The 27393-nt window shown below is 58.4% G+C and overlaps 2 protein-coding genes across 4 annotated transcripts; one reads left to right on the forward strand and one right to left on the reverse strand.

Moving 5' to 3' along the window:
• Positions 1-1243: 1243 nt before the first annotated feature.
• Positions 1244-18441, reverse strand: SPPL2B (signal peptide peptidase like 2B). 3 transcript variants are annotated; one of them, XM_047777618.1, is made up of 15 exons: positions 18347-18441; positions 12866-12985; positions 11934-12116; positions 11336-11425; positions 10579-10718; positions 9897-10039; positions 9683-9779; positions 8975-9091; positions 7140-7221; positions 6470-6544; positions 6331-6393; positions 6145-6244; positions 5725-5802; positions 3763-3923; positions 1244-2899 (listed from the first exon to the last, which is right to left on the reverse strand). In XM_047777618.1, exons 1-15 carry the CDS (start codon positions 18404-18406, stop codon positions 2654-2656), a joined length of 1755 nt encoding a protein of 584 aa, XP_047633574.1. In that variant the 5' UTR covers positions 18407-18441; the 3' UTR covers positions 1244-2653. The 3 variants fall into 3 exon arrangements, with proteins under 3 accessions (XP_047633574.1, XP_047633575.1, XP_047633576.1); XM_047777619.1 differs by lacking the exon at positions 18347-18441 and adding an exon at positions 13101-14039; XM_047777620.1 differs by having other exon boundaries at positions 2776-2899; positions 3696-3923.
• LSM7 (LSM7 homolog, U6 small nuclear RNA and mRNA degradation associated) lies at positions 18291-23189 on the forward strand. The gene is made up of 4 exons (XM_047777622.1): positions 18291-18548; positions 18641-18731; positions 21464-21535; positions 22918-23189. Exons 1-4 carry the CDS (start codon positions 18405-18407, stop codon positions 23058-23060), a joined length of 450 nt encoding a protein of 149 aa, XP_047633578.1. The 5' UTR covers positions 18291-18404; the 3' UTR covers positions 23061-23189.
• The last annotated feature ends 4204 nt before the right edge of the window (positions 23190-27393 follow it).

Raw genomic sequence — 27393 nt, forward strand, 5'->3', positions numbered from 1 at the left:
GTTTATTTTGCATCCCACTTTGAGCTGGACAGCTGTGTGGGAGAAGCTCATTACTCCTGGGGGCTATCTTTTTTTTTTTGCCAGGGCAGCCGCCAGGCTCTTTCCAAAAAACCAGCCCCCTCACCTGCTGGTGACATCCAGGTGGTGACTTCCTCATGTGGCTGACCATCCCCACCCCTCTCAAGCCAGGCTTCTTGCCCTCCTCTCATCTCCCCACCGCAGCTGCAGCCGGAAACAGCCCTTCTAGTATCTCTCGGCTCAACAGTTGCCTCCTCCAGGCAGCCTGCCCTGCCACCTGCCCAAGACGGAGCCGGAGGCCTCTCCTGTGCTGAGTCCTATCCTTCCTCACCAGAATGGGCTGTCTTCCTAGACTCACACACGGGTCCTGGGCCTGAGCAGAGGGCCTGGCACAGAGTAGGCCTGCCATGAACAAATGAGTGAAGGAGCCTGTGAATGAATGAGAAATATGTCAGATCTGCCCTGCTTAGTGAAAGAAAATCACTGTGCTCACACTTTTGGTCCACTTTGTAGTTCAGACGCAAAACACTGATGGTACTGTGGCGAGTGCCTGATACGAACCTGGGGGAGCCAGCCCCGGAGCCTCGCCTTCCCTATGTGTAAAGGATAGGCTGGCATCAGCTGACACACGTTAGGACAGGGCCAGCTGCCCCACCATGCACGCAACCTGCAACCCTCGAGATCTGTGCTCCACCTGCTGCGGCCGCCACCTGCTTTGGGCAGCTGCTGGCTAAGCAAGGGCCTTATGTTATTAAATAGTTGAAAAGTATCTAACAGAGAGTATTTTGTAACCCGTGAAAACTGCATGAATGCACATTTTGGTGCCCACCAAGTTTCTGGCCACAGTTAACACCGAAAACATGTTGTCTGATGCCTGTCTGTTTACACGTTGTCTGATGCTCCCAGCTACACAGCTGGCTGATTGGTTGTGACAGCAACCATCTGGCTCTTTCCAGAAAGTCTGCAGGCCCTGCTCTTGGTGATTCCGTGCTTCTTAGATCATCACAGACAAGGTAGCAGTATCCGAAAGCTTCTAAGCTTCCTGCGACCCTCACCTCCCTGAAGGAAGGCACCGCACTGCAGCAAAGCTGGAACCCTGTCTTAGCGGCTGTGGATTTGCTCCTGGTGCCTCCCTCCACACTGGAACCCTTGCAGGACGAAGGCCACCCAGGCCTGGCCCACCGAGGCCTCCCCCAGCTCCACAGAAAAGGCAAAGACTCAGGTGTAAATATCAAAAGCTGTATTTAATTATAAGATTCGAACAGAAGCAAGGCAAAAACCGCAAACGGAAACTTCAGGAACTAACATCTGCCTTTGAATTCCTTGACATTTGTCAAACTTCCAAAACAGAAAAGAATAGATTCCGCGTTCTTACACCATCATACAAAATGGCTTAGAGGAAGGCTAGACTGGGGCCCTCCCCCGAGGCTGCCCTGTGCCTGCAGCCCAGGTCCAGCTCCAAGGCCACGGTCTCCCGTGGGTCCTGGCAGGTCCAGCTGCTCCACCCCCACCCACACACCAGTTTCTTTTTAAGAAACATACCTAACCAGGTGGAAGCTGTCGTCTGATTTTTTAGGAATAAACATCATTTCTCCCTCGAAAGGTGTGGCTGACAGAGAGGGTGAGTCTGTCTGGCGCTGGTATTGTTTGGAATGGATTGTGGTTTGGCCCCCACCTGCCATCTGCAGCACAGTGGCGGGACCAGAGGGACACAGAGCTGGCCCTGGAGCCAGAGGGTCTGTGCCTTCCCTCTCGTCATGGATGGGGAGGAGCAGGCAGGGCTCTGTCGCCAGACGGTGACATGGGGGCCGGCGGCATCTGTCCTGAGGTTCAGAGAACCCTGTCGGTGAGGTAGAAGACATAACGCCAGTTCCAAATATCCTCCCACATTCCAGAAGCTCCCCGCCTTTGCTGTAGCTGGAGGCTGAGGTGCGTGCACTGGATGGGGCTGAGAGCGTGCAGATGCCCATGGCGAGGGTGGGGGCCAAGTTCCTCTAAGCGGAAAGGCAAAATGGGCCCTGGCCTGGCGCCAGCCCTGCCCCTGAGAGGAGCAGTCCCAGGGACTCGTGCCCCAAGAGGCGACACTACCAAGTATTTCAAAAAGTCGTGGCCGTTTATTAAAACACGGAGGAGCTTGAGCACAGGCGCTGGGCGCTTCCTGGCAATGAATGGCTGTGGGGCAGGGATTGGAGATCACCGCAGGCCCCCTCCTCATGCCCCCAACCCAGAGTGGGGGTGTCCAGACCCCACCTAGCAGGCGACACTGGAGTCCAAACCCCTGGGGCCCTGCTGGACAAAAACGTCCCTCCCTCAGGAGGCAGAGGTCCTCCCTCTCAGGCCCTAGGACCTAAGGGAAGCAGCAGCCAGGGAAGCACCAAACTGGGCGTGTCTGCCACCACCCTCCCCGGGGCCCCACCCGGACAGGAAGACTGCGGAGCTGGCCTGAGGGCCTGGGCCGGCAGGGGCTTGTGCAGCGCCGCTCAGGCTCAGAGCAGGGCTGGGGTCCGGGGTGCAGCCAGACAGGAAGAAGAGGACGCGCACATCGGCCAGACCAGAGCACCAAGTTGGGGGCCAGGCGGGTCCAGTCCTGGGCGCGGGGGGCCGGTGGTGAAAGTCTGAGTCTGTGTGCCTTCCCCTAGGCCGAGGGGTCAGGTAGGCCTGCAGGTTTGGGGGCAAGGCCGGTGGGGCTCTCAGGCTCCCGGGGGGGTGCACTGGCCTCGGTCTCCTTGGGTACAGGAGGTTCTGGGGACTGCTCAGCTGGCAGGGAGGCCGGGAGTGCTTCCTGCCCGGGAGGCTGCTGGGCGGTGGTGGTGTCCGAGTCCGCCCGGGACTGAGGGCCATCAGCCGCAGCAGGTACCCATGCAGGCTGAGGTAGGTCCTTCTGCAGAAGAGACTCCTGGTTGGTAGGGCGTGGGGGGCGGGGCTGTGGGGAAGGGGCGCAGGGCAGGGAGCCCCCCCACCTGGGTGGGCTTCAGGCCCAGGAGAGGGAGGCACCCTCCAGGGACTCAGCACCACCACCAGCACTCAGGGCCCCAGGGGCAGCCACTCTGACTTCTCGGAATTGTTCTCCCTCCAGGACCTCCCAGAACTAATCCACCTGCTCTATGGCAAAGCCGACCCCCACTGGGACTGAGACCTCTGGGGACAGTGGGCTCCGAGCCCAGGACACCTGCCCGAGGGCCTGGGAGAGGGTTCTATTGTCAGGCAGCTGATGGGAACCCAGGGCCACAACAGTCATGCCATCTGCAGTGGGCACTCAGGTGGCTGCATCTATGTGGACAAGTTACACACGTGAGAAATGCTCAGGGGCCCCGTCAGGACAGGGCAGATTTCCTAAGAGGGCCTGAGAAATGCCACTGAACAGCAACATCCTCCAGAGTTATGGGGATATGCCATTGCCCTGTGCTGCATGGACAGTGTCCTCTGTTCCAAAGGCCTAGCTGGCTCCCCTCCCCAAAGTGGAAGCAGCAGGAAGCCCAAATCCAACTGCAGCACCTGTGCCTTCAGCCAGGGGGTGGCAGCATCACCCTCAGTAGCACCACCAAGAGCTCTGGTCCCCCACCCCGACCCAGTGGCCACGCAAGTACAGCACCCCAAGCAAAACCTTCCAGAGACTGGGAGATCTGCCCACAGGCGCGGGCTGCGGGGTTTAGTTGTAACACTAGGTCTTACTCAACTTTAACTCTAGTTAGGGCTTATTAGGCTATTATTTCTTGCAGACAGTCATAGCAAACTGGTATTCACCGCAAAGCCGCTGCCCGTCCAGAACATGCCCAGCTCCCTGCGCCAGAGCGCCAGGGCACAGCTGGTGACGAGAGTGCAGGGCACCAGGTAGAGGAGGGCGGGCTGGCCGCGCTGCATGAGGGCCAGCGCCATGAACGTCACCAGGAGGCCAATGCCGTAGGCTGTGGGGACAGAGATGGGCAGCGTGTTACCACCGTTTGCAGGGCTGGAAACAGTGGGGTTGTAGGAGAGGCAGAGAGCGGGCCAGCTGAGGGGAGTGGATGCTTCCAGAAGCGCACCATCTTCCCCACCCCTTTCAGGCCACGCCCCACCCGCTGGGGCAGGCAAGGGGGCACGCTGGGTCCCCGCCAGACTGCAGAGAGGAAGGTCTGGATCCATGAGAGCCGGAGGAGGAGCTAGAAATATAACCCAATGGCTCATTTTTATAAACCTTTAACTGGAAAGGATCTGAATGAAAGTAAGGTGCGTACGGGAGGAAGGCAAATTCTCCCCGAGCTGTGATCATATAAAAGACTGTTTCTGGAGTTCCCATCGTGGCGCAGTGGTTAACGAATCCGACTAGGAACCACGAGGTTGCGGGTTCGGTCCTTGCCCTTGCTCAGTGGGTTAACGATCCGGCGTTGCCGTGAGCTGTGGTGTAGGTTGCAGACGCGGCTTGGATTCTGCGTTGCTGTGGCTCTGGCGTAGGCCGGCAGCTACAGCTCCGATTCGACCTCTAGCCTGGGAACCTCCATATGCCGTGGGAGCGGCCCAAAGAAATAGCAAAAAAAGACAAAAAAAAAAGGGACTGTTTCTGATCCTGTGCCTCAGCCAGGAAGGACTGAGGGGTGGAGAGGCACCACATCTGCACTTTGACCTCATGTTCAGAATAAAATGTGTTATTTACAGATGTCTGAGTGTAAACGTATACACACACATACACACGTGCACACAGAGCATGTGGACGGAAGGAAAACAAAGCAGATGAGATGAGGGGTTAGAGATGCTCATCCTAAGCGCGGGGGTGGGGGGTGAGGAAAGGGGGTGGGGGGGCGGGGTGGGAGTCCTCTGTACTAATCTGGCAACTGAGATGTGCAAGTATTCCAACATAAAGTTACAAGAAAACACACCGTTTACTGGAACCTCTCCTCCAAGGTCAAGAGCCCCATCTCCAGCACCTACTTCCACTCCCGGCCACCTGCTCTGACCCTTACCTCTGCATTTCCAGTGACAGGACAGTGCAGGGAGAGTTCCCGATCATCGGCTGGGGACTATCCACGTGTCCCTGGTTCAACGGGAGCAAACTACAGGGTTCCAATGACAGGAACTACAGAACGATGTGACACACTGTGGTTCACACCGAGAAAAGCTCTGCAGGTGCATCTGTACAGACTCATCATGGAGACTGTAAGCCCGGAGGCCAGGCCAGGTAGGGTGGGGCCTGGACCTGTAGGAACCTGGGTAGGGAGGGGCAGAGGTAATGGCCCTGAAATATGTCAGGAAGGCTGGCGGCATCCTGCTGGTGGTCAACAGTGTTGGAAGGGGGCCTGCGCACTCTGCGCCCCCACTTTGCTAAGGAGCTGAACAAGAGGGACAACAGAATTGGTTTGGACTTTTTTTTTTTTTTTTTTTTCTCCTGGCTGCACCCAGGACATGTGGAAGTTCCTAGGTCAGGGATTAAACCCACACCACAGCAGTGATAATGCCAATGGCCTTAACCTGCTGAGCCACAAGAGAACCCTGGTTTAGACATTTTTAGAAACAAGTGGGTCCAACAGAAAATGAGAAAACATCCCTTTGGTATAAATGGCTTTGATAACAAAAGAAACAAAGAAAAAACAAAGGAAAAAAGAGAAAGACAAGACAAAAGAAAAGAGAAACAACAGCAGCTGCGGAAGGTGAAGAGGCTGTGAGGTGGGCACAGGCCCAACCCCATCCACATGGAGATGGGGCAAGGCTGGGGCCCTGGGGCAGTGGGCTTACCGATGGTGCAGGCCACGAAGTAGACCCTGGAGGATTGCACCTGGATGTCAAAGCGGTGGCAGTAGGCCACGAGCAGCCCTGTGGGAGAGAGGACGTGGGCCAGAGGCCAGGCCACAGCCCCGGCCTCACACCAGGAGCTTCCGTGGGAAGACCTGTATTCCTCTCTGGCTCAGGGCCGGGCTGGGGGTGCCACCCGGGACTTGTGGTGGGTAACCAGAGATGGATGAGAGTGCAAACCCCAGCTCAGAGGCCACCTGGTGGGGGGAGGGACCCTGGGGGCAGTGTGGCTGGCAAGGCGGGCAGGTCTGTGTAGCATGGACAACACCTCCGAGGGGCCGCCTCCCTGCCACCCGGGCTGCACACACTGCCCAACACCCCAAGGACCCCCAACCCCGGTCCGCCCAAGCCCAGGCCCAGTACCTGGGACCAGGATGTCCCCAAAGCCCAGGAGGGAGAAGGGCCGGTCACACAGGGCCAGTGGTGAAGCATTCAGTCTGGGCACCTTCAGAACCATGGGGAGCTGGGGAGAGGGAGGCAGCCAGCTCCAGGACCTGCCCAGACCTCTGCTCGCTCCATCTAGCACCTCGGCCCCCGGGCACCACGTACCTTCTCGTGGGTAGCCGAGTCCGACGGCCCAGTAGCCACCTCCACCATGATGCTGTTCCCACTCTAACAGAAGGAGGGCTGCATCAGAAGGGGCCTGCAGGGCCCTATGGGTTGGGGAGGGGGGAGGGAAGGGGCCCACCTTGGTCAGGAAGGGTGTGATGAACACGAAGAAGACGTCGTAGATGAAGAGCACCAGCAGCAGCAGTGTGCAGGCCTGGGGACAGGGCGTCCTGAGGGCCAGGCTCAGGGACCGGCATAGGGTCCCAGATGCACAGACCCACTGGGATGTGTACCCGCCCCTCACAGCATTCAGACTTTCCCTGTGGGCAAGTCTGAGCAGAGGCAGCCCCATCCTCTGGGGCAACGCCAGGTGGAGGCTCGGGGAGGGCGAGGTCTAGTTTCTGATGGGAAACTAGAGAGGACACGGCTGTGACCAGCCAGCCCCCGTGACAGCCATCTTCACGCTTCCTGTGTGCTTCTAAGTTCCTTCTGCTGGGGTCAGGCCTCGGCCCCCCTGGTTTCACCCTCACTGGCACAGCACCATCGTCAGGGAGGAGGTGGGCCCACTGCACCTGGCCTAGTGTCCCCACAGACAAGTCACAGGAGCTGTTGCAACTCTGTAGCTGATACTTAAGCTCCATCACCAGGGGGACAGATGAGCAAAGACCAGGTCGCCTACACAGGGCCAGGCTCAGAGTAGAAGGCCATGGGCAGAGCTGCCTGGAGGGAGGTGCTGGGCCAACACCAAGAGGCTGGGTACCCTTGTCTGCAGAGTTCCCCCCACCCACCCGCATCTTCTGTGTTCTCACCTTGAATGTGGGGAGACGGATGGTTTTCAATGTGTAGAGGCAGAAGGCAATGCCCAGAGCATCCTGAAGGATCCAAGCCCACCTAGAAGGCAGTGCAGCGTTAGCCTTGGGAAGGGTCTCGGCCAGGAGGCTTGACCTGCCAGTCCCTCCCTCCCCAGCCATCCCTCACCCAGCCTGCTGTGGCCCAGCTGTGAAGACCCTGGGACCTGTGGCAGGGACAAGCTGGGCAGCCATGGCCCGGAGGTGCAAGGGGTGAATAGGCCCTCCCCCACCCACAAGGGCAGAGGGGGATGGACATATGCCAGGACCTCTGTCCCTGTGCGGCAGAGCTTTCACAGGATAGGGCAAGGCTGCAAGAGGAGGGAGCCGTGCCTCCACTGGATTCAAATTTCTCTTCAAAAGTATCTTTTAAATGACTTAGAAAAGCCAAACTTGGGAGTTCCCATCATGGCTCAGCAGTAATGAACCCAACTAGTATCCATGAGAATGCAGGTTGGATCCCTGGCCTCACTCAATGGGTTAAAGGATCTGGCATGGCCATAAGCTGCAGTGTAGGTCACAGATGTGGCTCGGATCCCACATTGCTGCAGCTGTGGTACAGGCTGGCAGCTAACACCTCCAATTTGACCCCTAGCCTGGGAACTTCCATATGCCAAGGGTACAGCCCTAAAAAGAAAAGCCAAACTTGCACCCAGCCAGATGCCACAGACCCTCTCAGGAAACAAGGGCTGGGGTTACTGGGGTCCGCAGTCCCTGGGAACAGGCCTCGCTGCCCCGGGCCCAACACCATCAGAACCACTTCTGAATTTGAAGATTAAAGCTGGGTAACCCAGAGTTCCCGTCAGGGCTCAGGGGTTAACGAATGCGACTAGCATCCATGAGGAAGCAGGTTCGATCCCTGGCCTCGCTCAGTGGGTTAAGGACCCAGTGTGTTGCCATGAGCTGTGGTGTAGGCCAGCAGCTACAGCTCCAATTTGACCCCTAGCCTGGTAACCTCCATAGGCCGCAAGTGAAGCCCTAAAAAGACCAAAAAAAAAAAAAAGCTGGGTAACCCCAGGCTCCAGGTTCTCTGCCCCTCAAGTCACTCATGAGCGCTCCAACTGGGCTCAGGATAAGAAGCTCTCAGGCCAGGGCACTGGTGAGAACAAAGAGGTTTGCCACAGCCACGTGGGCACCTAGACGTGGCGGAAACCGAGGCCTATTCTAAGTTCGCGCAAGGGAGCAGCCTTCTTGGCTCTGATTTAACCGTGAGAGTTCACATTCTCTTTGTGTACAAAGGACTCAAAATATTTTCACATTTTCCTTCTGCCAGTTAAATCTGTTGTGGCTCCAACCAGCAGCACAGCCAAAAGCGTTTAACTGCCTCAGAAGAAGCTCAGAGAAAGTGCCAGATGGTGTCAGTGACGGCAGGCAGCAGGGACACACACACACCCGGGCTCCAGGCCATGCCGCAGGCATGAGGCCTGCCAAGGGATGCAGCCCGGAGAGGTGGGTGTTTAGGGGAGCAGAGCCCACCTCCCTCACCCCCCGAGAGAGCTGCTGGCTGAGCAGGCAGGCGCCACGATGGAGCCACAGAGGTGGCATCTCATGCCAGATTGCAATCACAGTGCCCATGGCAGTGGACAAACTGCAGGGCAGCCATGGCCGGGCGGCCGTCAGCTGAGCCCTGTCGGCACCTGGACAGCACATGGCTACTGCATCCAGGACACTGACAGGAGGCTTTTCATAACCAGGAGCTGGCCCAGCTCCAGCTGTCCCGGTCAGACAGCGAGGAGGCCAGAGCACCTGAGGACAGCCACCCCCACCCCCACCCCCAGGCCCTGGGGTGCACTCACTGGTCCTCGTTCCGGAAGACACCCCACACCACGCTGACTGCCACGCATAGCAGCGCCAGGAGCAGCGTGCGGACCTGAGGCCGCTTGTGGAAGTAGGGCAGGCTGTTGTCAGGGACCCTGAGGGCAGGCAGGTGGGGGCGTCAGGGGCCTCCAACCACCACCCCCAGCCCTGTCTCTCCTTAGCACCCAAAGCCCTCAGCCTCCCCACCTGACCTGCCCTTTCTTCCCCTTCACCTCACCTGTCAAACATCCCATCCCTCACCTCTCATTTCTAGAAGGGAGGCTCCCAAGGGCAGGGCAGAGCAGGCCTTAGGGGAAAGGGACTGCCGACCGGGGCTGGCCTGCTTCCCCTTCCTCACGTCCCCCTAATTCAGCCCATGTCCCACTGGGCCTGACAGAGAGCGGGACCTGGGGAGAGGGAGGCTGCCCTGGGGCCAGGAGGCAGGAGTCAAAAGCCACTCCCACTTCCCTACTCTGCCCTGAGCCCAAGGCCCATAAGCCCCTAGACATCAAAGAGTGGGCACCTGCTGTATGCCTTCCCTGTGCCAGATTGATCAGGGGCTGTAGGAGAGTGAGGGGTCCTCAGCACCTCTGAGCTGCAGAGCCCCAGGGGCCGGATAACGGGAGGTAGGAGCTGATGGGCCAAGAGGCAGCCTGGTGGGAACCCCACGAGCAGAGCCATGGGTGGGGGCCACGCCAGGAGCTCACCTGCACTTGCAGAATGGCAGCCTCTGGATGAGGGGTGACAAGCAGCTGTACAGGCCAGTGGAGGAGGCCAGGCAGAAGATCCCGATGATAACATAGACTGCAGGGCAGGCGGGCAGTGAAGGGAGGGCTCTGCGCTAGGTCCCCCCCGACAGTAACAGCCCCAAGGGGAGAGACAGGACCTCGGTGGGTCAGGTGGGGTAGGGGAGGGGCGCACCAAGCTGGTCGTAGAAGAAGTAGAGCAACACAAGCATGGAGCAGCACATGACCACGAAGACACAGATCATGACGGGCGTCACGTCCACGGCCTCATCCTCCTGTTTCTCGGGCCCATCGTCCCGCTTGTGTTTCATGTACCTCCTCCAAAGACACAGATGGTTCGGGGATGCCCTGCCAGCCGGCACAGTTCCCCAAGGGCCAAGGCCACGGGGAGGGGGAAGGACAGGCAGTAAACCCGGCACAAGGGGTTGGCACAAGCTGGGGTTTGCTTGCCAGGACGTTATGATCATCACCCGCCCCATGGGCCAGTCCCTGCCCCCAGGACCTCATGGGACGGCGCCAGGAGCTCAGGTCCTCACAGTGCGGGCTGCTGGGTGGAAAGCTATGGTGCCCTGGGCCCCCACAGGACCACCCCAACCCTGCGCTGACCCCTCCACAGGCTTCCCTGGGCTGCCAGGGGGGGTCTCCTGTGGACACCCCTGGCCAGGTGGGCCCAGAATCCTGGTGGCAGAACAGAATTTTGGGGAGCAGGACACTCAGGGCCTTTCAATAGGTCTCCTGGGTGTGCACGGCAGCTGTTTTCCAGAAGGCTCTCTGCGCATGCAAAAGCCCCTCTTGTAGGGATTTCCCCCGCCTTAGAGCTGTCCACCCATCACTCAGGCACACATGCGGGCACTCACTTCCTCACGTCCCGGCTCCCGGCCCAGTAGCCCCCCAGGGCGACAGTGCCCACAGCCATGATGAAGATGATGACCATGTTGTAGTCCAGCATCGGCTCCTTGGGTGCATACAGCGCCGCCCGCACCGTCCGGCCGAAAGTCTGCCTCGGAGAACACCGGGAGCTCCTGTGGGGGTGGCTTACCTGGCCCCCTGCCTACCAGAAGAGCCTGGGCCGGCCTGCGCATGGAGCTGGGAACCAGGGGCCGGGGAGGCCCTCGCCCCATGACCCAACCCATCACTCCTGACCCCAAGGAAGGTGGCTCTGCTGGGACAAGCTTCACTCAGGGCAGGCGATGAACCATGCAGGTGGGAGCACAGACCCTACACCCAGGTGGGATGTAATGTGTGTACACCTGGTGGAGGTGCCTGGGCAGAGGCCTGGCGGCTGCCAGCACTGCCCACAGGGAGAGTGGGATCGGGATATTTGCTGCAAACTGCAAAGGGTTTGGCAGAACCTGACTGTTCCCAGGCCACTGTGCTGAAGCTGCCCCGCTCCAGCCCCAACTCCCCAAAGATGAACAGGGTCACTGGGCAGACAGGGCCATGTGTATGCGTGGGGGCCAGGCCAGGGACTGTCAGGGGAGAGCTCCCTGGAGACCAGGAGGCCCTGGCCGTGCGGAGCCTTTGGGACCGAGGTCTCCTGATGTGCACGGCACTGTGGACCCACCGTCTTCTTAAGCCTGGGCCCAGGGGTCAGACTGGTGGGGGGAGCCCTACCTCGAAAATGTCCAGCATGTCCCTGTAGCTGAGCAGGGCCACAGGAATGCCAATCTCATCATATTGCGTCTTGTTGCCTCCTGGGGGGACCTGAGGGGATAGGGCAATTGTCTGGCTCACCAAGGCCACCAGGGTGGGGCAACTGTTTCTGACAGCACAGCCCACAAGAGCCAGCCCTCCCTGAGGGGGCAGAAGAGTCCCACACGTGTGGGGTCCCTGGGGGACAGGCAGGGAGGGAGCACAGCTGGAGGGCAGGCCTGCAGGCTCAGTCCCTCCTTCTGGGGAGGAAAAGCTCCCCTTCCCTCTCAAACCTAGGGCTGGGTGGCACCAGTCAGCCCTGGAAGGCCTGGGGAGAGGCTGGCACATGGCCCATGCCCATTTCTCAGATAGCACCCTCAGATCTCTGCCCCAGGCCCTGTCGGCCCCCCAGGACTGCTCCAGGGCAGGGCCCCCTCCAAGACCACAGTCCAAAGACTCAAGTCCATTCATGGCCAGGAAACCAAATCCTCGTCTCCCCTGGCCAGCTCCCTGCCCATGCCTCAAACCCTTGCCCGGATTCTGCCTCCCAGGGTCCCAGGCGAGTGCCCAGCAGCCGCACCAGTGTCTCCTTGCTGACGATGAGCAGCCCACGTGCCCCGCTGCCCTGGGCCAGCCGCACTTTCTCATAGAAGGTGCAGTTCCCCCGTGCCACCAGTGGGATCTGGTTGCTGAAGCCCTTGACTGGCAGGTCTGATGGAGAGCAGAGCACGGAGCCCGTCCAGTCCCGAACCTGCAGCAGAGACTGAGAGGGGCGGCCTTCACACAAGCTGCTCGGAAAGTTAGGCCGAGCAGAGTCAAGGTGTCAGAGGACCCACCAATGCTGGGGCATCCAGGCCACTGCAGTGACCACTGTCCCCACAGCCTCACCTCAAGCACACCAGGTCTCAACCCCACACACAGCGCCAGAAGAGGCCCCCCCCACACACACCCTCACACACGTGCACGTGTGCACACACACACGCACGCTGAGGACAGGGCAGGAGGGCGGGTTGCAAGGCAGCACGGGCTCAGAGGAACTGCTCAGAAACCCTCAGAGTCTCTTACAAACACCCCGAGGGGCGCGTGTGAGCACTGGCCTCTGTGGTGAGAGCTAAGCAACAGGCTGGGCATCCCGGGTCCCTCTGGAAGGAGTGAGGCTGGACCAGGGAGCAGTGCATGCAGCTGTCCCTGAAGACAGTGACAGGGATGGCTTCTGCTGTCACTCTATTCAGGACCCCTCTGGCAACCACCCTAGCCCAGCACAGGGGCATGGCCGGTGTCCCCGCCAGGGACTGGCCTTTGGTAGCTTGGGGAGCTCCTCTGGGGACACCCCAACTCCAGCGGCCTCAGTGGCCCCTAGAGTGACCAGATCCCTCCTGAGTTTCCCAGGAGAGGTCCCTCCTTGTCCTCAGTGCTCTCTCTGCCAGGAGGCCTCCCTCCAGGGGCCCTCAGAGACTGGGGGGAGCAGCAGGGGGGGGGCCCCCAGCCGCGAGGGCAACAGGCAGTACTCACGGCTTTGCCGAGGTCGTGCGGCAGGTGGGCCCACTGCGGGTTGTAGAGAATGCAGTAGTCCTTGCCTTTGGGGCCCCCAGTCTCCGATACCACGTGCACCATGCCATACTCACAGGCCACCTGGGGGTAAGGGGTTGCCATCAGAGCACTGGGCACCCGGCCTCCAGGCTTGACCTGGTTTGGGATGGTTTGCTCCCTCCTCCAGAACAGTTGGGCACGACCATACACATCTTACAGTGGAGACAACGAGGAGGGCAGGGATGAGCCTCCTCAGGGAGACCTGGGTGCTGACCGTGGCCCTATGGGGTCCAATGCAGGAACAGGGTAGCCCTCCTAGGACTGATGGGATGGTGAGAACAAGAGCCCCATGCCTCTGTCATGGGGCAGGAAGGGGACAGGGTGAGTCAGCAACTCTGTCCCCAGGCCCGGAGGGTCTCCCAGCGCCCCAGCAGGTTCATGGCTCACTCTGGACCCAGGTACCCCTGGGAGAATGGCCTATGGGCCATTGAGGCACAGCTCAGGCCCCACGGACTGACGCTTCCCTTTCCAGGGGATAGTGGAGCCTGGGTCACGTGACCAGCACCTGCTGGGGCATAGATCAGTGGGAACCCCCGGGTCAGAGGCGTAGGAAGTGGGCAGTGAGAGGCCAAGCTGCCTTGGGCCAGGCAGGCCGATGGAGTCACAGAGACAGCATCACACAGCCAGCAGCAGGGCCCAGGCAGCTGACTGGATCTCCTCCCTGGTACATCCCCAGCGAGCAGTGCCTCTGATGAGCATGGGCAGCAGAATTCCCAGGGCTTCCCGACCCTCTGCTCCCAGGACAGGGACAAGGTGCTGGTGGCCGGCCTCAAGCTCCTCCTGCCATGGCCTACTGGGCAGCAGGCTGCTCAGGGAAGCCACACAAAAGACCACATGGACCCTGCCCACTCTAACCGGGAGGAAGGTTGAGGGCAGCTAGTTGACCACACCCCGTTGTGGACCTTTGCTCCGAATCTGAATTCAAGGTGAGGCAGAGGGGCAGGAACCAGAGTCCTCAGAACACTGGACCCCCGCTTCCAGGGCAATGGGGTGGCCAGGCAGCGGGAGAGGCTGGCTCTCATCTTTTCTGTGTAACGTGGAGAGGCTTTATCTACGTAAAAAATGGCTTTACCGGAGTTCCCATCGTGGCGCAGTGGTTAACGAACCCGACTAGGAACCATGGGTGGGTTCGGTCCCTGCCCTTGCTCAGTGGGTTAAAGGATCTGGCGTTGCCGTGAGCTGTGGTGTAGGTTGCAGACGTGGCTCGGATCCCACGTTGCTGTGGCTCTGGTGTAGGCCAGTGGCTACAGCTCCGATTCAACCCCTAGCCTGGGAACCTCCATATGCCGTGGGAGTGGCCCAAAGAAATAGCAAAAAAAAAAAAAGGCTTTACCTACTGACTTCATGCAAGTGTCCCCACTCCCTGCTTGTCCCTCTCCTGCCTGAACTGCTGCCTCCCTCCCAGGGCTCCACAGTCTCCCATGAGGACAACTTCCACTTCTGGAGGACCTCGTCTCACCCAGCAGGTCTAACAGCACCAGCCTATGTCTGTCTGGGTTGCTGGGCCCCTAGGCAGGCTCAGCCCAGGGCTGGGCTGCTCCCCGGGCTGCAGGGTCTGCGAGGGAGGAAGGGGTGGAAGACAGAGCCTCCTGCCTCAAGCCCTGAGCCCACCCTGGCCTCTTGGCTTCTTAAAGCTGGAGGGGCCTGACTAGACCCAAACTCGCACTGAACTCTCAGGCTCCAGGGGCCTGAGAGGGAAACTGCACTCAGCATCCCCCGAGAACCTGCCACAGAAACAACAGGTGGCAGGCACCTGTCTGCTGGGGACAGACCTACAGCCACCCCAAAACATGGCCTTCTCAAGCTGGGGGCTGCAGGGGGTGGGGGCCTCTAACTTGACAGGGCTCCTGAGGGGCTGTAGCCCTGACCACAGCCCGAAGGGTACAGACTAGCTCTCAGGCCAGGGAGCTTGTCCCCACAGGATTCAGGCCCGGATCCCACCGCTGCCCAGGTGGCCCCCGCATGTGTCTGCTCCATGATTTGGTTTGGCCCCTGGAGAGAGATGTCGACCATGCTCGTCAGAAGCACTGCTCGCTCCGGATGCGCTGGGGAGGAAATCTGGTCAGCTGCCTGGGCCCTGTGGCTGTTCATGTGACTCCCTTCCCATCGTCCCCTTCCTGTCCAACCTCATTCCCTCGACCTGAGGCAGAACTAGGATCTCCCTCTTCCAGGTTCTCCCCACCAGACTGCCCCCTAGTTCTGTGCCTGGCCCTGTGCCCGGCCCTGTGCCCCTTCTAATGGCTCATACCCGCTCAGAGCCCCGCCCCCACCCTAGGCCACTTCAGGGAGTCTGTGGCCCCTCAAACCCAGGGGGAATCCAGCCCACCTTCTATATTCATCAATAAAGTTTTATTGGAACACAGCAGCCTAGTTCCTGCATGCAGGGCTTACAGCTGCTCTCAGCTACAATTGCAGAGCTGCGGAGTTCTAACAGAGGCCAGGTGGCCCGAAAGCTGAAAATGCTGTCTGGCCCTTTGGAAAACTTCTGCTGCCCCCTGACCTAGGGGACCTGAGTTGCTGGTGAAAACTGTCCTTTATATACAATGGGAATGGATAGAAAAAAAATGTTTAAGGTCTTTTAAAAGCGCAAGAGCAGGAGTTCCCACTGCAGCACAACAGGATTGGGATCAGCAGCGTCTCTGGAGCGCTGGGATGCAGATTCAATTCCCAGCCTGGCACAGTGGGTTAAGGATCCAGCAGTTGCAGTGTAGGTCACAGCTGTGGCTTGGATCTGATTCCCTGGGTCAGGAACTCCATACGCTGCACACAGGGTGACCAAAAAATAAAAAAAATAAAAGCACAAGCACACACTTCCCAGATTCCTCCCCCAATGTGCACAACTGGCTTTCTGTTAAGAAATAAACCTGGGCTTGAATCAAATACCAGAAACCACATTGTCAATGTGAATTTGGTCTCCTCCCCAAAGTTAAGCGCTAGGAGAAGTTCTTCAAAAGGGCACCGGGATGTGAGTACCCTGCCTTCCAGTGTGGCCCATCCCAGTTTGGAAAACCAAAAACAGCTGGGACTATGGAGGACAGGCCACTTCCCAACACATCACAATCATAAAGCGAGTTCAGGAGCCTCTAGGGAAATTATGCTTCATGGTGATGGTGAAAGCATCCACGTCAGAGGGCTTTGGGAGAAGCTCAAGGGTCCAGGCTGGGCGCAGCCTTCCTAAGACTTGGTGGGTTCTAGGAGGGGAAAATTAGGTCCTGGGATGCTTAGAGAAAGATGTTCAGGTGAAGGAAAGTGGGAGAGGGTTAAGGGGCAAGTGGAAAGGGTTAGGGGGAAGGGGCAGGCGGAGGCGGGCAGTGGAGGGGAGAAGGGGCAGGTTAGGGGGAAAGTGTACGGGTAAAGGGCCAGGTGGAGTGGGGCAGTGGCAGGGGCAGAGACAGCACCAATGTTGGGTCAGATCTGCTTAGTAACAGGCCCCACATGAGCCTTTATGTACATGCCTTATAGTAACTGGGGAGTGTGTGTTTGTCTAGTTGGGGAGGTGCAACCCCTTGCCCAGGGTCACAGAATGGTAGGGAGTGGGTTTAGGGCTGTGAGCAAGCAGCCTCCTGTCAGTGGAGAGCTGGTCTTCCTCTTGGGCGCCATGAAGAACCAGGCCCAGGGAGGGTTCTGTTCTGGAAAGCACTGGCCCAAGAGCTCCTTCCTCTCTCCAACACTCTTCTTGGCTCCCCACACTCAGGATGAAGTTCAGTCAGCTGAGAATAAAGTCCAAACACCTCATCACGTGGGCCTCCAGCATGCAGCTCTGACCTGTCCAGCCCACTCCCTGGACCCCAGCCTGGGAGGGCCACAGGCTCCATCTGCCCTTTACCCTCGGCCTGGAGCCACTCCCCTGACGTTCCCTCCCTGGCCTCCCTGCCAGTGCACCTCAGCCTCCACTGGGATGACACCTTTCTCAGGTGGAACCACTGTACTGAGAATACACCAGTTAGAGCGGAGCTACAGCTTCCCCAAATAAAGCTCTCACGCTTCTGCCTGGCCCTGCTCACATCACCTGCAACACCCTCCACCTGCTCTCCTGACCTAGCAAACTCCTACTCGTCCTTCAGAACACCCTGCAGGCACCGCTGCTCCTGAAAAGCATTCCCAGGCCAATTGCAGCCCTCATTCTGTGGTGTTCCCATGACCCTCCCCCTGCTTCTAGCTTTGCACTCCTTTGGAATACCCAGACAGCTCAAGGTCCCTGCCTCGAGTTGCTGAGACAGCTGAGGAAAATGAGTGAACAGGGCTCAGGGAAGTACAGGGGGCTGGCAAAGCAGCTAGGGGGGCATCCCAGAGAGCCTCTGAGAGGGAGGAGCAATGAAGCTGAGGCTAAGTGTATGACCAGGCAATTCAGCGAAAGAGAGAAGTGCAGGGAGCCTTCAATACACTAGAGCTGGAAAGGAGAAGCTTCCTGACAGCCAGATCACAGGGGCTTCACGAATGCACCAGGAAGCTGCCAGAAGGCTCTCCTCTGGGCACAAGACATGACACACTTTGAGAAAGATCACTCCTGCAGTGTTGAGAATGAACCGGGGGAGCAGAGAACAAAAGTGGCCACAGAGGAAAGCCATCTGCCTGAAGCAGAGGTGGAGGGGCTGTACCAGGCTAATGACCCAGTTTTGGGAGCTGTTGGGGGCCACCACTGCCTGAGCTGTGGAACCTGAGAGAGGGGGAGGATTTGGTAATAAAAGATACACTTATGACAATGTATATCAGCCACCTCGTGGTCGGTCCCCCCACTAGCACCTGGAGACCCTTAACGTTAAATGACAGAGAAGTAGCATGCTGCGCGTTCATGATCCCATACATCATCTCGCTGACTCTGCACTGTACACTTATCTTCCTTTTGTAGACAAGGAACTGATACTCAAAGCGGGGAACTCCCTTGCCAAGGTCATGCGAGCAAAAGATGCGGCGGCGATTCGACCCCACTTCGGGGCTGGGCTCCCGGCCGCGTCCCAACACCGCCAGACCCTGGGTGCCGCGCTGGACAGTTTACCACAACCACGGTCGAGGCAGATAGCGTCGCACTCAAGGAGAAACAGGCTCAGAGAGAGGTAGCTCCCAGACCAAAGTCACGAAGCTAGAGGGGCATCTCCGGCGGCGGTTGGAGACCCCGGGGTGGACTAGCGGGGCTCGGGGCAGGAGAGGGGGAACTCTTAAGACTCCGGCGGGGCCTGGTGACGCTGCGGCTGGGAAGGGCTTCCAGGCAGGGAAGGCAGACGCGCCGGGGACAGTCCGGCAAGGTCACTGCCGGCCCCGAGCCCGCGGGCCGACCGCGTAGGGGGCACGGACACCCTAGGTTGGCCCCCAGGCCAGGCCGAGCGGACCCCTATGCGGGGTCGGGGGGCCAAGGAGTCATGGCACCGCGGACGGCGAGGCCGCCAGGGTCGGCGCCGCCCTCACCTGGGCTGCGAGAAGAACGAAGGCCGCCGCGAGCCGAGCCAGCGATGCCGCCGCCGCCATGTCGCCCGGTCCCCGCCGCAGGCGTCGGCAGATGTTTCCCAGCAACGCCCTGGCGCCCCGCGCTGCGCAGGCGCCAGGCGTCCGTCGCGCATGTGCAGGGGGCAGAGGCCAAAGGGCGCGGCGCGGCGGCGGCAAGATGGCGGTGAGCGTGCGGCGCGGCTGGCTTGGCTGGAGGGGCTGGCGGGGCAGAGTCTGGCCGCGCTTCCCCCCTCACGCAATGTGCTTTCCTCGCAGGACAAAGAGAAGAAAAAGAAGGAAAGCATCTTGGACCTGTCCAAGTACATCGACAAGACTATTCGGGTGAAGTTCCAGGGAGGCCGCGAAGGTGAGGCCCCGCCCCCTGCCTCCCCCCCCCCCCACTCTCCCCCTCTTAAGGTCCACACGGCGTAACGGGCAGCGGTACTGATGACGAATACCTGGGCGGCGCTTTAATCGTTTAGCTCGGAGAACTCGTGCCGGCTTGCAAAAGGCGCCGGGTGGTAGGAACGATTACGGCCCTGTTGCAGGTGGGGAAACTGAGGCACGGGAAAAGGCCCCAAACTAACCCAAAACCCAGTGGCTGGGATTCACTGCTCTGCCTCCTGTGGTTCTTTCTCACCCAGGTGGCTGCCCCAGCTCCTCACCGTGCTCCTGCACCAGGGTTTCTCAGGCTCGGCACTGCTGACATTGGGACAGCAGTGTTCTCTGTGGAGGTTTGTCCTGGGCGTTGTAGAGTGTGAAACAGCATCTCTGATTCCCACCTACTTGATGCCAGGAGCCCCCCATTCGTGACGACCACAGACCTCCCAGACATGGCCCACTGTCCCTTGGGGGACAGAACTGACCCGGTTGAGAACCATGGCCCTATGGTCAATTTTTATGAAGCCACCAGAGGGATCTGTTGTAAAGAAATCCCATCTCCTTGTTCACGGTTGTTCCAGGGTAAAGGAGGAACCTTTTGCTCCAGAGTAATGCTGGGAGTTCTCAACCGCCACAGGGCTGTAAAGATACTTGTTTTCTCTGTCTTGAGCACCTTCACCAGGTTAACTGGCTACCAAGTTAACTTGGTCATTTTCCCACTGGCAGCTCAATACCATTGCTCTGGGAAGCTTTCCCTGACTCCCCAGCCCAGGTCAGGCCTCTTTGTTATGAGCTTCTACTAGTACCTGTCACACAGTTTGCAGTTTTCTGCTGTTATTGTGAGGCTTTAACTCTGCGTCTCCTACTGGAATCTGGTAAGAAGACTGCAGGGTCATGCGGGCAGTGCCGTCCATGGCAGAGCCCTCTTGTCCACTCAGCTGCTGTGGAACTTTGGGCAAGGCACTATCTTTTCTGAGCCTCAGTCTCTTCCTTTGTCAGAGGCTATTATTGACTCCGCCCACCTCAGCAGTGGGGATTAAAGAGTTCAAGGCAGGTAAAGTGTTAACAGGGTTCCCGATGGAGGTTCCCAGGCTAGGTGTCTAATTGGAGCTGTAGCCGCCGCTTATGCCAGAACCACAGCAACTCGGGATCCGAGCCGTGTCTGCGACCTACACCACAGCTCACGGCAACACCAGATCCTTAACCCACTGAGCAAGGCCAGGGATCAAACCTGCAACCTCATGGTTCCTAGTCAGATTTGCTAACCACTGAGCCACGATAGGACGTCCCCGACAGATAATTCAAGGTCAACATTTCACTTACTCAGCTTCCTCTGATCTTCAGTTTCTTAAACAGTGCTCCAGATCCCTCCTTCCCTGAGCTGTGGACAGTTGAGTAGCATCAGAACGGCTAAAAGCACAGTCAGTGCCTGCCAGTCGAGGTACCTGGTGCAGTGAGGATTTGAACATGCTACTACCATCCTAGCTCTGAAACATAGGAGATGGGTCTTGTCTCGGGGTGCTTATGTTTGTTTGCAACGCTGCGGAGCAAACGGCCACCAGTTAGCTGCTTAAACAACACACGTTTTTATCTCACAGTGTGCGTGGTTCTATACTCTGGGTGCCTCAGGTCACTGACAAGGTGGCCATAAAGGAGTGTCTCTGGGAGCTTGTCATCTGAGACCCAGTTCCTCCTGCATGCCCACTGGTTATTGGACTCAGGTCCCCGTATTCTAAAGTGGGCCAGGGACCCTTTTGGCTCTTGGAGGCTGCCTACTGCCCCTGCCATGGGCTCTGTCCATCACATAGCAGTTTGCTTCTTCAAAGCCAGCAGGAAAATCTCTTTTGTCCAGAAAGTGCCCATTCCTTTAGTAGCTCACCTTTCAGGTTGGGCCTACCCAGCATAGCCTCCCTTTAGGTTCACTGAAAGTCAGCCGACTCTTGAACCTTAATTACAGCTGCGAAGCCTTCTGTCTCTGTCACATGACCACAGAGTGATGTCCCATCGTTGCTCCTGTTCCACACTGAGGGGAGGGGGTTCCCAGGCGTGTTCTCGGGGTGAGGGAATGCCGGTTCTGTCTCAGAATCCTGCCCGCCTGCCACAGTGCACCCGTCCCCTTGAGGGGGGCAGACCCACAGGTGTGGGCTCCTGGCCCCCAGGCCAAGTGCCCGAATGCATTGTCCACTCTCCATAACCCCATGAGGTAGGTTCTATCACAGTCTTTGTTCCGTAGGGGCGGGTCAAGTAGGAAAAGGACGCAAAGACAGGGCTTCAAACTCAGGTGGGGCCGACAGACATTTTCTGTAGAAGACCAGACATGGAATATTTTCAGCTCTGCAGGCCAGACTGTCTCTTTCGCAACCACTCAACTGCCATTGCAGCAGGAAAGCAGCCACAGGTGACATTTAGCAAATGAACATGGCTGTGAGCCAGTTAAACTGTTTACAAAACAGGCACAAGGTTTCGCTGACTGTTTTGGCGGGGGTGGTTTGGGGTCAGCTGACACTGCTCCCCTTCTGAGAGCCCTTCCCTCGCTTTCTCCTTGGTCCCCTGTCTCCAGAGCAGCTGCTCCCACATCTGCATCTGGTTGCAGGGTGACCCCTTGCCGGTGGGGCACCCCCATCCTGCCGACACCTGGATGCAGTTCAAACCTGCCCCAGGGTGACCACTGATCTTCCATCTCTCTGTCTCTCTTCTTTTCTCGGTGATTCTGACAAGCCAGTGGAATCCTGAAAGGGTTTGACCCACTCCTCAACCTCGTGCTGGATGGCACCATCGAATACATGAGAGGTGAGTGCAGCTGGCGGGGCTCGAAGCATCCTTGCCAGGCTTTCCTTACTGTTCCATAGTCACTCAGCTGCCACCCAAGTGCTAACCATGAATGTTGTGCCTTGTGGATCAGACGGCTGACAGATGTGTTTGATCTCTCATGGTCCTGGCGAGGCCCAGTAGCCCATCATCTTGAGGCTTCAGAGGTGGGGAGTATTTGCTGATCCGCTCATCACTGACCCTGAGCACCAGTGGGTCTGGAGTGTGCCTGGTCTGGCCAGAAAGATGCCACGGCCCCATGAGAGACCCAGCTGCCCTGGGGTTCCTTCAGACCCGTTACCTCCTGCTGTTCCTGTGCAGTAACTCCCTGCTGCTGACAGAGGGTTCCCCCCCAGTCCCTTTCTCCCCAAGTCCCCAGACTCTCCCCCCCTGTGGTCAGGCCAGTCCCTGCCCCTCAGCCAGCAACTTCTGCAGCTCCTGACAGAGGCGTGAAGGGGACGTCAGGGCCGAGAAGAAAAGCAGTATCTTGCTCCTCCAGGGACTGTGGATGTTGAGACCCGAGTTACTCTGGTGAAGAGTGATTGCAGCCACACAGCAGGGTCACAAGGCTACCAGGGAGAGAGGCCCTCCTTGTGGGAGAAGCGATTCTGTGGGGCCTCCTGCCTTGCCCTCATTTTCTTCTTTCCCACTGGGTCTGCCCAGAGTCCCCCACTGGGATCCTGGCCCGGCTTCCTTGGGCGAATGACTTTCTGGAAAAGGATGCCCTCCGTGTTGGGAACCTAGTGAGCGAGGGCATGCCCTACAGTATGCCTGCTGTTCCTGCCTCAGCCTGCTCCCACTGGGGCCCTGGCTGCTTGTCAGCAGAGTATGTGCCCCTTCCTCACCCCAGAACAGCCCTGGGGCAGAGGTCCTACCCCGTCTCCTCAGTTCCAGGAAGGGAGAGGAGGGGTGGGCCTGGACAGCTGTCCTTCTGTAGGGTCTGGTCGTGGGGGAGCCTCACCCCTACTCGGTTTCCCCCCCACCCCACTGTCTTGGGCTAACAGTAAGGGAGGCTTAACTGTTGTGACCTCAGGAGGACTCTCACTGTCACCACTTCCCTGGGGTCCCTTGCCTCACTGAACAGCCCATTGGCACGAGGGTGAATGGTGGCCCTCTAGGGTTTCTGAGATTTTAGAGATGGCTTTTGATTCCATAGCCCATCCGAGGATGCGGTCCCCCAGGCAGTGTTCTCGTTGTGGAAGGAGGGTAGGCTGCATGTGCCAGTTTCCAGAGCGCGTCCTGGGCACTTGCCCCCGCCCACCCACCTGCCGGCCAGCACGCTCCCCCAGCCCACCCCCGCCGCAGTTTCCCAGGCACATCTCCACACCTGGGCCTCTGAGATTCCACCACCTCTTTCTTCACAGATCCCGACGACCAGTACAAGCTCACAGAGGACACCCGGCAGCTGGGCCTGGTGGTGTGCCGGGGCACCTCCGTGGTGCTTATCTGCCCGCAGGACGGCATGGAGGCCATCCCCAACCCCTTCATCCAGCAGCAGGACGCGTAGCAGGCAGCACGCCACGCCCCAGGACTCGGGCTGCCCTCCCCTGTGACGGGCCATCTGCAGGGACAGAACTTTACTTTTTGTATAGGTTATGTTTTTGTTTTCTTAATAAAATTGCAAACCTCAAGTGTCCCGGAGCCCCACAGTCTTGCTTTTAGCCGCAGTGTCCTGGCAGAAGCCCGTCCTGAGGATTCGGTTTGTCCAGCAGAGTTGAGCGCAGGGCATGGTTCATGTCCAGGACTGGGGAGCTCGGAGGTGACTGAGTGTGCCATCTGGGTGGGGCGGGGGGCAGGGGTGCAGGAGATGAGCAGGCCTTTAGAACCCCTGGGGGCCGTAGCCCATGCAGACCTCCCAGGCGAGCCTTCTCAGTGGGCATGTCCCAGTGACTTGTCCCTGCTTCTTTGTCCCTTCATTGCCTCTGTACACCAGCACAAGTGGGCCAGAACCAAAACCAGTTTGTTACCGCTTACAGCCATGACCTTGGGAAAAACAAACCAGATGGAGTCTTGCTGTTGCCCCCACCCCTGTCTTCCCACCCCATGACATCCGAGTTGGCCCAACCCTCTTCCCATCCCTCAGCCTGCAACTCCAGGCCACTGTCACAAATACCCTTGATGCCCCGTCCTCAGGAAGCAGGGCTTTTTCCTGGCCCCTGTTCCTGAACCCAGGGTCCGTGTTAGGATCCTACCCCCATGGGACTCTCCTGCTGAGAGCGGCACAGCCACCTTGTCCTCAAGAGAGCTGAGTGAGTGGAACAGGGAGGCTGTGACTAAGTGTGAGTCATTCTAGTGGGGAATTATAGACCGAGGGCCCCTCCACCAGCAGCTGGGGACACAGGAAGCGGCTGCAGAAGGGAACCGCAACCCCTGTTCACTGTCACCCACCCAATAAACTGCAGCCAGCTGGCTTATCGCAGCATCTGAGCTCTTTGATGGCCAGCAGCGTTCCCCCTGCTGCTAGGCATTAGCTGTGAGGCCACGCAGCCCACCCGCGTGCCCCCACCCTCCCTGCCCCCTCCTGCCATCTGGTGGCCCTGCCTCCACCAGCCTACATTTCAGAAGCCTCAGCCCCAGCAGCTGGGCAATGGGGGCCCTGGACCAAATGGGGTCACAGCCCCAGGGAAGGCTGTGACCTAGAACCTGGCGCACCCAGCCAGCCAACATCCAGCTCACTGTGCCCTGCTCCTGGTCAGTGATTCCCCTGGGCCATTCGACAGTTGAGAGATGGGGACTCGCAGGGAGGTCATAGATGGAGGGACCCAGAACCCAGGCACCAGAGCCTCTGTTCTCCACACATCCAGCCTTCCCTGTCTGAAGCTGAGATCCTGGGGTTAGAGAGCCCAGGGGCCTGGACCCCAGGGTGGGGAACAGCAAGGCTGCAGGCAATTCAGACCTTGTTAGAGCCCGGGGACAGCCTGGGGCCAGGACAAGGATGCTTGGCTTTCCTGCCCAGCTTCTCTCACATGGGAAGTGGGGCATGCACAGGCTGCCTCCTGACCCCATCCCCCCACCCTCAAAGCAGCCCCCAGGCTTCACACCATTCTCCGCCCACCCCTTACCTCCCAGCAAGATGATGGAAGTGAAAATTCTCAAGGGCCACAAAATCTGGGGCCCCAACTTCCTCCCACCACTTGCTGTGTGGCTGAGAGTAATTGTCTCGACCTCTCTGAGGTCCAGTTCCCTTTTTTTTTTTTTTTTTTGTCTTTTTAGGGCTGCACCAGCAGCATATGAAAGTTCCCAGGCTAGGGGTCGAATTGGAGCTACAGCTGCAGGATCTGAGCTGCATCTGCGACCTACGCCACAGCTCACGGCAACGCCAGATCCTTAACCCACTGAGCAAGGTCAGGGATCCTGCGTCCTCACGGATGCTAGTCAGATTCGTTTCTGTTGAACCACTAAGGGAACTCCCAGTTCCTTTCTTAAGCTCAAGAAAGAGCATCGAATATCTACTCAGTGGCCTGCAGTTAGGCAAAGAGTTGGTTAAAAGCACAAATCTTTGCGTTCAAGTCAGAACAGAACGCTGTGGGGGCCCAAAAGAGGGAGACCCTGACCTCCTGGCTGCTCAGGCAGAATGCCCCAGAAAGGGGGATCAAATGAGCTTGTTCCACTGAACCACATCCACCCTGGAGAGTCATTTTGACCTCGTTTGTAAAAGACCATAAATAACCTAGTGCCCCCCACTGGGGATGTGCTGTATAAACTCAGCTTCCTCCAGCCAAATACCAAGCGACTTTTCACAGACAAGCAGATCTCTCTGTGCAGGGATAGATTAAATATAGCCACATATTCCCTGCAGCTTCCCTCTCAGTATGGGGAATCTGGGGGCTTGCTTTAATGGTAAGAATATGGTAGGAGTGATGCTGTGGGCACTCAGACCTTAGTCTGCAGGGGAGCCCTGCGGCTTCCACCTCTGTCCTCTTGGAAGGCTGCCCTGGGGCCACTGTGTTAGAAGGAAGCTGGACCAGCTTATGGATGATGAAAGCCCCGTGGAGGCTGAGGCTCCCAGCCAACAGCCAGCTCCCAACGCCCTTGTGAGGGTCTCAGTGTTGGCCCCTGTCAACACTGCAGGTGTCTGAGGCCTCCTGAATTAGCCCAGGTGACACCAGCATAGGAACTTTACAGCCAACCCACAAAACCATAAGGAATAATAAAGTATTTTATGCCACTCAGTTGGGGGATTTTTTTTTTTCTAATTTACTTTTTGGCCATGGGATGCCATGGCTTGATGTGGGAACTCAGTCCCCAGACCAGGGATTGTACCTGGGCTGCAGTGCTGAAAGGGCTGTATCCTAATAACTAGACCACCAGGGAACTCCCAGTTGGGGGATGTTTGTTATGCAGTGAGAGGTCACTGAGACTTGCTGTGCCCAATGGCACAGTGAAAACAAGTGTAGCAGGCTGATGTGCGTGTTGTCACACCATTTGTTTAAGACATTTTCAAGAAGTTCTTAAGCTTTTATGCTGTTTTTTAATACATAGAGAAGGCTCTAGAAAGATGATGCTGATGCAGGATTGAAGATGATGATCAAAGCTGGGGCGGAGGGGAATGTTAGCCTATTCCTAAGGTGTTAATATTTCACGACGAGAGATTTAATATTTAATATTTTACATTTAGTGTTATATTGAAATTTTAATATTTTACAAGGAGTCAGCGAAAGAGAAGGCCAGAAGCAGAGAGGGAGATGGAGAGGGAGAGTGAGGGAGGCAAAGCAAGGCAGACACAGAGGCGGGGACTAGAGCCGGAAGAAGGAGAAAGGAGGACACGGTAACCTGGCCGGTGACACCGATCCCGCCCTCCTGCCCAGGGTATAAATCCCCCACCTGGCCCTGCTGGGCCACCAGCTGGCCCACCATGCCATCTGGAGGCTGCCCACTGACCCCAGCCCGGATCCCACACTTCGAGCTCCCTACCCATGGTCAGCGCGGGCCCCGGAACAGCAGGCTGAGGCTGCAGCCATTGGACCCGGGGCCAGCCCTGCTCCACGTGCCTACGGTCACCACGGCCCACAGCCTCCGAGTGCTGGCCCACAGGCCCTGGGTGCTATCCGCCGAGGCTCCACCCTGGGAGATTTTGCTAGACGCCTGGGCAGACGGGGAGAGACGGGAAGACCCTGGCTTGAGACCAGCTTAGCCCAGCCGGTGATCCCCAGGACCCCGCCCCACGGCAGATTCCAGAGTCTCCCAAAGCTGGACAGGACCCTGACGTTGCTGACGGTCAGCCCTGTCCCTTCCCCCAGCTGCCTTGTCCCCCAAACATCTTCGGTAACAGGATGGGCTGATGCACACCTTCTGGTTCCCTTTGCCCTCCCCAACCCTTTTGTTATCCCCCTTCATTGTGAGGAAGCTGAGGCCCAGAGAGGTTGAGCAGCGTGTACAGGGTCACACAGGGGGGATCCTCAGCCGGTGGGCAGGCTCCCTCCAGCACTATCTGTCCCCCACATCCCTCCTGTGCTCTAAAGCCTTTATCATGGGTGCAGAAACTGAGACCCAAAGCTGGGTGGAGGGGGAAGGAGCACATATTAGAGGGGCAGCAACCAGAGAATGGAAGGAACTGCCGGCCAGCCTGGCACCAGGACAGGTAGGGAACCTTCCCCCCTCCTCCTCACAGCCAGGTCCGGTCCTGTCGCCTACAGCCCCAGGGAGCCCTCATCCCTGCGCCACTGGAGCACCAGTGATGCCACAGAGCCCCAGTGGCCGCCTGAGGCTACTGGCTGTCCATGTCCAGTCTCCTGGCCAGTGAGGCAGAAGATGAACCGAGTCCTCCCGCCTGGACACAGACACGGAGGTGGCTGGGAAAGGAAGAAGCTTTTGTCAACTTTGCAAATGGGGTGGGAGGT

The sequence above is a fragment of the Phacochoerus africanus genome, chromosome 4, assembly GCF_016906955.1.
Source record: "Phacochoerus africanus isolate WHEZ1 chromosome 4, ROS_Pafr_v1, whole genome shotgun sequence".
Classification (NCBI taxonomy): Eukaryota; Metazoa; Chordata; class Mammalia; order Artiodactyla; family Suidae; genus Phacochoerus; species Phacochoerus africanus.